At 39.4% G+C, this 9,746-nt stretch overlaps 1 protein-coding gene across 1 annotated transcript; it reads right to left on the bottom strand.

Annotated features, from left to right (window-relative positions):
• Window positions 1–7,900: 7,900 nt before the first annotated feature.
• On the bottom strand, window positions 7,901–9,206 carry mc1r (melanocortin 1 receptor; the record flags this gene model as incomplete). The annotated part of the gene is made up of 1 exon (XM_084540896.1): window positions 7,901–9,206. The coding sequence occupies one exon, from the start codon at window positions 9,204–9,206 to the stop codon at window positions 8,229–8,231; it is 978 nt and encodes a 325-aa protein (XP_084397022.1). The 3' UTR covers window positions 7,901–8,228.
• Window positions 9,207–9,746: the final 540 nt, after the last annotated feature.

The raw sequence follows: 9,746 nt of genomic DNA, 5'->3' as shown, positions 1-9,746 counted from the left end.
TGCTAGTAGTTTGAGAACAGTATTCCATTAACAGTTTTAAGTAATTATTTTTGGTTTTCATAGTAAACACGTTTTCACCATGTGGTGAAACCACCTATGTGGTCAAACATTCTGTCATTTCCTGGAAGCTGTGATCATGTGCAGCTCACACTGGAGCATTACACAGAGTCAGAATGGTTATAGGCTACATAGAAAAGACAAATCAATAAGTGTAAAGATTCCTAGATAAGAAGAGGAATTTCTCTCCTAAATAAGCAGCCTTTGAGACGAAATAGACACAGACGAAGCATCAGTCATTAATCAAGATTTGTTTAACATTAGAGTGGTGCTAAGTAAAGATGCCCTATGCTGTAGTCCTATAATAGACTCCTGTTTTATATGAGATGAGATGAGATGGGATGGGATGAGATGAGATGAGCCTTCCTCCATTTAAAACTACCACAGCAGGAAGTTATTATTAAGAAAGAAAATGACCACAAGCCTATACATCCAAAGTAGTATTCAACCACAGCAACTGGCTAAGTAGGTTAAGATTTTCAGCAAAAATGTCTTTAGCTAGGGGAGATCCTGTCTAAAGAGCACTGTCTCCTCATTCATAAAGAAGGCTTCTGTTCTGAGCTGTTCTTGTTGCATGTGACTCACTTCAAAAACAAGAGAACCACTTTGTGTCACTGTTTACAGGAAAACATAATTAAGTGTAATAATAATAATTACTGAGGAAAATTTAGCAGTGAATATAAATGCTGATGTTGCTCCATGTCTGCAGAATGTGAAAGGAAGCAACACATCCAGCCATAAAAGTTTTACAAGGTGAGTGCTGTCTGACTGTCTATTTTAATAGTCTAAGTAAGAAAAGGTCACGGAGGCTCAGATGGACGTCTTCTGGTTCATGAGCATCAACAAGCTATGCATGGGCTCTAATTATAGTTTAACAAATTGGCATGGGTCTAAGTTTGCTAGAAATATCAAAAGCACAATTGCTTTAGGATTATGAGAGTAACGGATGGTTACTCTCATAGTTAATTCTAACGGTAATTGTTTTTGCCGTGTCACAGTAACAATTTCATGCAATGAAAAGTCGAACAAATATTGAATTGAAAAATGTATTTGACAAGTTGACACCAAAAGATATTAACATTATGTGTGGCTAGGTCAACATTAACCTAAGAGCCAGCCCAAACTCCCTCTGTTCACAAAGTTTTTGTGTTTTAAAGCTGGTCTGGACTCACACCATTGGGAACTGATTATGCTCCAGCAAGGATCTACCGGGCCAATCAAATCGTTTGACTAGATGTCTGACTGGTTGCATGCAGGTGTATTTAAACACCCCATCAGACAACTCAAATGACGTGTTACCTGTCTCATATTCTGTATTGTGTCTGGCTATGCCAGCTATAATAACATCTCCTCTAGCTAGGTGGTAGCCAGAGTCAGCATCTTGTTCTGGTACTTATCAATAGCACCTCCAGTTCTGTCCTGTTCTACTTGCTGTATCTTCTTTCGGTACCCTGCTTTTTCACCACCTTGCCACTGTGCCGTCCTCTACTCTCTTCTTCTCTCTCATTTTCCTCTCTCTACCTTCCTCCTGCAATATCTGCACATCCGCAGTACATACAGTATGAATCCCCTTTTCTATGCTCATTTTTTTGTTTACGAGTGCCCATGTTAGCTGAACATCATAGCCATTTATTGTTAGCTGGTAAAGCTATGGCCAGGACTGAAAATGCCTCGAAGAAACATGCTTCATGTCCAATAACACTCTGCCCCGCCCCACTGGAGCACCCTCCCACCAACAGAAACTATTGTTACAGGTGAACTGGGTTAATAGCAATGTGAGATTCGTTATTGCGATTGGCTGTAAAACATAAAAGGGCAATGACACGCTTATCTGACCCATTTATCTGACTTCACTCATACATTTGCTTTCGCTTCAGGTGATTCAGTCAGTCATCACTCTATGAAATAACAGTATGTCACTTCAAAAGAAAGGCTTCTTTAGTCATGAAGCTATTTCACAACCTTGTTTTGGTGAAGATTGTTTCCAGTGTGTAAAATGCAAGTTGATAATTTGCTGTTCTCATTCATAAATAGATCTTCTGTCAGTGTTTTAATTAAGCATGCAACCCACTTCAAACACAACAGAAGTACTGGCACTTTGTGTCTAATTTAACACAGTTTACAGTAAAACACCCACAAAAAATACAAATAATAATAATAATAATAAGGTCAAATAGTAAAAATGGAAGTTGATTTTGCTCTATGTCTGTATGTGTGACTAACTACACTAATTTATGCAAATGAGTGATCTTTGTCAGTTTGTTAATACCATTCTGTGAGGGAGCTGTACTCACTCCCTCACTTGTTGATCAGGTCAGCCCTTTCTTATTTGCATATTTACTTTTATTTAGTATTTTTTTATTTAGTTAATATTTGTTACCTAAATATGGAGCTGTTTAATACATTGACTTGGTTAATATATTTTCTCCAGGGTTTATTTTATTGGTATTGGTGTTTTTTTTTAACCATTTTCTCTTTTGGAGGTGTTCTGGTCGAGGTGGTGTTCAAGAAGCGCACTTGAACGCCACATAGACACCAGGTGCCTCCAATACAGACCGGACCATCTAGGATTTAGAGGGGGAGACACTGGGATTGCACTCTTTTGTATTTTCTTTTTGTTAAGTCTAATATTAATCTAAGATTAAAATATTTGTTTTGAAGTTAATGTATTTTAAAAGCGTTTAATTTAAAAACTTGTTTACATTTGTAGTTTCTAGGTTTGGTTGTTTTCATTTCTACCGTTGTTCCTTTAAAGATGGTTTAGTCTACACTTAAGAGGGGTGTTAAGTTAGCCGGGGTCTCTTTTTTTTCTTGTGGGGTTGGGTTTGGAACCAGATGGCTTCTGCTGCCAGGTTATATTTTTTTTGTTAATAAAGTGATCAGAGCTCTGAGTTCGGTTGCTTGGTCATCATTTTTGGAACACTTTATGCTTCTTCTGAAGGCTGCTCTCATTCTGGGTGGGGGGTGAAAACATCAATCCCTAACACATTCAAAGTTAACATCTTCATAAAATGACCTCTGTGCACCTTGTTCATAGGGTTTTTAAACACGGAGGAGGGAAGTAGACCAGTCTTTAATGCCTGTGTGAATGTTGTCCCATCTGTGCATCAGTTCAGAGCTACAGGTGCTAGAAGACTGTGCTGTGCGACAACCTCTCCCACTGAACTCATTGTTAGATGTTCAGCAGGTTGGTCTACTGGACTGTGATTGGACCACCACGTAAGGTCACTGTTTAGAATAGCCTTCTACCGCCACAGGTGAGGTATCTATAGAAAGCACCTGCATGTGTGGCTGCCCACTATTCAGAGTGAGCTCCCTGCTGTGTGTGATCATGGATGAGTTTAATGCAGAGCATGAATTTACATATCGTTAGCCTCATAGCATAACTGCCTAAGTCATATTTTAACGTTTTCAGGAAAACAAGAAAAAACACAATTTTTAACAAGCACATTGGCACTTTTTATTGATATCGCAACAGTGGCCAAAAAATGACTTAGGCAATTATGCTATAAGGTTAACGATATGAGCGATTAATAAAAGATTAAAAAATGGACCCACGTGTAGTGCTGCTGTGTGTGTGATTAATCTGAGATTGACTGAGATTAAAACAGGTCTGACCTTCAACCCAGAAACCAACTAACTAGTTCTGAGGAGAGGATTTGCAGACGCTGGCAAGGTCGTCATTATTTTAAAGTTGCATCATCACAAACTCATAAAAATCTACGAGAAGCATGTGTGTCCCTACCCTGATTGACTCAGAGCAAAGAAACAAAACAGGGCCCTTCAACACAGCAACCATATCCAATTCGGCAAATTCACTTTGTAATCAGATGTATTATTGTCAGGCACATTTTCCAGATGCTGCTCCACATTTGTATTTTGTGTGGTGGTCCTTTACGCCAGCTGAATATGTCGCAATGTTTATCCAACATAGAAGAAAAAGCAACTGGTTGTCTCCAAATGAGGAGCACACTTGGCGTATATGTATCTACTCTATGTTTCTATCCAAGTGGGCCTCAGCAGAAATGATTGTAGCTGAGAATATAGAGCTAAAAAAAAGGTCAGTGCACAATGTAAGCTCATTCTTAAATAAGTTTACATTAGCAAATGGATAATAGATAATAGTCTAATGCATAGAGTGTATACATACTGTATATGAATATGGTCCAAAGAGGAAGATGTCAAATACTGAATAAAAAAGATTGTAAAAACACAAAATCTAAATGAATTAAAGACAATGAAAACTGCACCAACTCTTGGCATTATTAATGTCATTTTTATAACAGTTTAATTCAGTTTTATAGTAAGCAGTATTTTCAGTTATTTGGCAGGGTAGGGATATTTTATTATTATTATTATTATTATTATTTTACAAAATCAGATATTAGCATCCAACCCTGGTGATCAGCGCCTTGGTGTCTGGTCATATGGATAACTCTGAATCATTATAGCTTAGAGTGTGTTTGCTGTTTGGATGGGAGCCCTGGGGATTAAGTGTGAACAGTGCTGTGTTGTGTAGCTCAAGTGAGAAAGTCATAACCCTAACCTTAACTGTAAACATGATGTTCCCTGCAAATTGTACAGTCACACTTTTGTCCTCATTTGTGGTAATCAGTAATAATTACAGTAAAGCAGCAGGTCTACAGCATGCCTGTCTCTGCTCTGTTACTTACAGTATGTATATATCTACACACTCTTTATAACATTTATTTCACTGATGGTGATGGAAAGTTTTCAAGAGCATTTTGAAAATCACTACAACTGCAGTCAAGTTCAAATACGAGAGAGTGTCCTTATCTCTAGGTTGTTCTGCAAATCTGGCCAAATATAGACATTAAATGTGTAGATGTACAAAACTTGTATCGAGATAAGAAATATGGTTTGGTCATTTATTATGACAGAATCACAAGTCTGACACAAATGAACATACTCATATACTAAATATTGTCTGTACAGAGACAGTGATATATTGGACATGAATTAAAGTCAAAAGAATCACAAACAGAAATGCATATTATGGAGGACAAAATCTGACTTTTTTCTTAAATTTAGGAATTTACTTAGTGTAGTTCAGCTTCCATGTATAAAAATATAATATGCAATGTTAAGGTTTAACAGTGAGTAAATGCTTCCAAGGGCCTTTGCTTAAGTGAGTTTAGGAGAGTAATCTGATTGACAAAAAGGAAAAAAAAAGAAAACCTCTGTAAAAAGTTGCACTCTTCTTTCAGTATTGGACTCATGGACTCTGAGATTGGGTTAGTGGGACAGAGACAGATGGACAAATAGAAAAACACTCAACCAAATTTCAAAGCCATGGGGACAATTTCCCTGCAAATTATTATTGGATCAGGATGATCATTTATTTATAGACACAGAAGTCCTTTGAAAAGCAAAGGCTATGCCAAAAGTTCAGATTGCATGTAATAAAATTAAGGCAAAAAGATGCAGAATAAAAAATGTAAGCAGAGTGAGGAATGAAATTACACAGAAAGTAAGTATGAAGAATCTGATTGCATATATTAAAGGCAGTCACAAACATCTTTTTGTTGGTCTTCTCTCGTACAAAGCTGAAGAATATGAAATCGTATGTATTTTCCCCAAGAATGCCCATGTGAGGGAACTATAATTAAGCCAGAAATTCGTGGAATCATTTTAAACAATTAAGATTTTTAATTTCCTCCTTGAGGACAGGATGGTGATTTATAATTTCTTTTTTTTTCTCTCCAAATGGAAGTCCCCTTCTGTTCAACGATGTTATTTACAGCACCGCAACTGAACTTGATCATGAGTTTGAAAACGCAACATTTCAAAAACGCCTCTGTTGTGTTGTACATCAATGGTCTCACTGTCTGCTGAGAGCTTATGTTGGTTTGCATCACTGTTAAATGCGAGGCGTCCATGTTGCACGTAAATACGTTTGAGTTTAGAATGAGTTCACCATATATAAAGGGCGGTTTAATACATTTACATCTCACCCCATGTGTATTAATTCACTCCTTTGGTATATTTGATAGAATGATTGAATGGTAATAGAACAGATTAGAACGGTTCTCACTGCATTTAATGGGGCAACTGCAGCTTCTTATCTTATTAGCGTGCACATGAATGGAACGTTTTGTTTGTCCAGTTGGTCTCCAAATAAAAACGTGACAACCAAGAGTAGCCTACTAATATTCAACAGTACGATCGCAATAATAAGAGGAAAAGTATTGGAAACACATCAGAGGAGCAGTCAGTAATAGGTATTCTTCATTTACCCAAAGCTCTTGATTTGGCCCCTTTATTTGGGACAAACGAGTAACACAACGAGCAAAACGATTTCAGTGATTACACAGTCGGTTTAACACATTTTCAAGTTTACATGGTATGCATGCAGCAGTGGTTTGTTAGTTACACCCACAACATTTACAATATGTGTTGAATCATGTCTCAGGCGATATACCGAAGTCTCACATGCCTTTCATTGAGCTTATTTTTAAGCATTTATATCGCCAGTATATATATAAAAAAATAATAATTAAAAAAAAAAAAAAAAAAAAAAAAAAAAAAACATCAGCAAGTGCTGAACTTATGGTAAAACCAATATAGCTACCATGTAAACGAAACAGAACAGGTAAAAAATAAAAACGACCCTGAAAAACATCAAGGACTACATGTACTGGTAACCGTGGCAGCTGCGTAAATAACAGCTGCGTTACTCAGTAAAGTAAAAATCAGTGTACAACAGCCTCAGTTATTGACAGTGTGCACATTTCACACTGCATGACCATCTAAATAGGAAAATCTGATCATGTTTGTCCTGGCGGACAGCTTGATCATGGGACACGAGGGTCTTTTCCATTTGGTAACAAAATGTCCGCGAAACGAACCCTTGAGAAGAATTGGAATGAGGAAAATATGCACCAAATGCACATGTAGCCAGTGACTCAGTGGCCAGGGTCTAACGTGTAGGCCCCATACAGCAAATACCTCAGGTCAATGAATACATCTGATTGCAACCAAAATATAAGGAAAAATGTAAATAACTACAATTTTTAAATCCCGAAGCCATAGATTGTTTCTTGTCTCTTGTTTTAGGATAATTTTATCTGAAATTGTTAATAAACTCTAAAGGGTTTTCTAGACTTTACGCATCTGCAGTATATGGTGTAAGAAGAGATTTAAAAAAACAAACAAACAAACAAAAAAAAAAACATAGGTTATATATTTCTTCAAAACTTCCCTACAAGCCACCTGGCCCATATTTGACCTATATAACTAAAACCAATCTCTAAATCACGTACAAACCCCCCTCTTTTAGCACATTTCAGTGAACCGCACAAACCTCTAGAAACACCACTTTGATAAACTTCCTTTCATAAGCGCTCTGAAGCCACCAGCCCCAGGCCTACGAGCAAACGAGGTCGTTCATGTGATTTTCTTTTCCCAGTAATTTGGCCAAAAATATTTTTTTAGGAGGAGTAATTCACACCAGTCCACCAAGAAAGCATTTTTAGCCTTGCTTCTTGTCATTTTAATGGTCACTGGCACGCTCTCCTCTCGTCTTTTCTATTCCTTTTGCACCAGAAGAATTATTAGCACCTCTGGTTTTAGCCGCAGTGATTTCAGTATTATTCTCACTGGACTCTGACATCAACAGCAAAATAAGTTTTGAACAGGAGAGCTGGTTTGCAAAGAGTTTACTTTAAATAAACGCTTCTGCAGAATCCAAATTCTGAGGTGATGTGGGTGTTTAAAAAGGTGTAGGATTATTTAAAAAACAAAAAATAAAAATAAAAAAATCCAAACAGAGAGTTAAAGCAGGTCACATATTTTGACATCCAAAGAAATCACAAAAAAAAAATCAGAAACCCGATATTTACATACTAAAAAGAAACAAATAATAATTTGCGTCAGGTGTCCTCGGAACTAAGGAAGTCTATCATTCCTGTTACGCAAGAGAACCATTTAATGTCCAGACGTTTCACAGTGCAGAAAATTGAAGCACAACAACCAAACCAAAAATCACAGTGAAGCCAGTTCACAAGTAAAAGTCTTTATGTGGGATACAATCTTGGACGGACATCACCTGCCAGTACAAACATAATCTCGGCCTACATTCAGGAAGAAGAAGCAGTTGTCAGCGTGGATAGCTCGACTCGCTCTGGTTTTCTTCCTGAATGTGCGCGGTGTCACACGCCGATGCACCAGGAACACATAACCAGCTCCTGAAGGGTTTTACGCAGCTCCTGGCTCCGGTACGCGTAGATGAGCGGGTCGATGAGAGAATTACAGATGACGAGGATAAGGAAAAGGTTAAAGTTTCGGAAGAAACAGTTGCAAAAGGAGCTGGTGGGGCAGGCGAGGATGAGGATCAGGTGGAGGAAGAAAGGGCCCCAGCACACAATGAAGACCCCAAGCAGGATGGTGAGGGTAATCGCTCCCTTCATGCTTGTGGACTGGCGCCTGCTTTTGTGGAAGGCCATGATGCGCCGGGAATGCACGTGCGCCAGGAGGAACATGTGCAGGTACAGCACGGCGTTAAACACCAGAGTGGTGCAGAAGAAGGTGACGAGGCACACGATGACAGCATTGTCGGTGTGATACACGATGAAGAGGATGCTGGAGGCGATGCTGGCCAGCCACACCACCACGATGATAATGATGGCGCGCTGCGTGGTCATGATGCTGTGATAACGGAGCGCGTAAAAGATGGTGACGTAGCGATCTGCAGCGATGGTGCACAGAAAGGAGAGCGATGACACCACGGAGCTGCAGATCATCACGTCGATGACGTTGTCCAGGTGACGCAGCATGCCGGGGTGGACGTCCAGGAGGCCGTGGTCATTGAGCAGCATGAATATTGTCTCCACCACATTGCTGACACTGACAAGCATGTCGGACACGGCCAGGCAACAGATGAAGTAGTACATGGGCGAGTGCAGGTTGCGGTTCTTGATGATGGCCACAATTACCAGGATGTTTTCCACCAGGCTGATGAGCCCCAGAGCCAAGAAGAGCTCCTGGGGGATGCGAATCTGAACGCAGCCCAACAAGTTCCGCTCTCCCACTGTGGAGTTGGTTTCATTGTCTTCCATAAAGTCATTCAGAGGGCTGAGCTCCACATGGAGGAGGGAGGGATAATGCAGGGACCTGTTGGTCATTTCCATGTCCGACTTCTATGTGATAACTGTCAGGTTGTCTTTTTTTTTTTTTTTTTATTGCATCGCAGGTTCAAACTGGGTAAAGAAGGTTCATCAGTTATCTCGTTGGCTTGGACACGTCGCCTCCCAGCGAGTTGAAAAAAATCAAGCCACTCATCCAAACAGCTTAGTTGATAAACCCATCAACACACTGACTGTCCAATGCCCAAAAGGCGTCCCGAAAAGCTTGATGAATTATTAATACTATTTGTTTCAGCCATTCAATAATCAATTATCGCTTTTTGGGTGAGGGAAATCAAGTAAACGCGGCGCAGATGGGTTTGTCCGAGTGAAAAGTTCTTCTCCTCACCGAAGTCTTCCTCTTTCCTGTCGGTGCCGCCTGTCAGACAAGGAGATCCATAAAATGTCCTTCTGCAACAAAACTTTGAGCTCGTAGGTCAAGATTTTTACTCCCACAAGGTAGCTACTCCTGATACTCACATCCCTCAGACCCTTCGCATTAGTTCAGACCGTCCGGGGCAATGTGGTGTCAGAGACGTGTGCCTG

This window comes from Chelon labrosus (assembly GCF_963514085.1).
Source record: "Chelon labrosus genome assembly, chromosome: 3".
Taxonomy (NCBI): Eukaryota; Metazoa; Chordata; class Actinopteri; order Mugiliformes; family Mugilidae; genus Chelon; species Chelon labrosus.
This window is presented reverse-complemented; position numbering and strand designations above follow the sequence as displayed.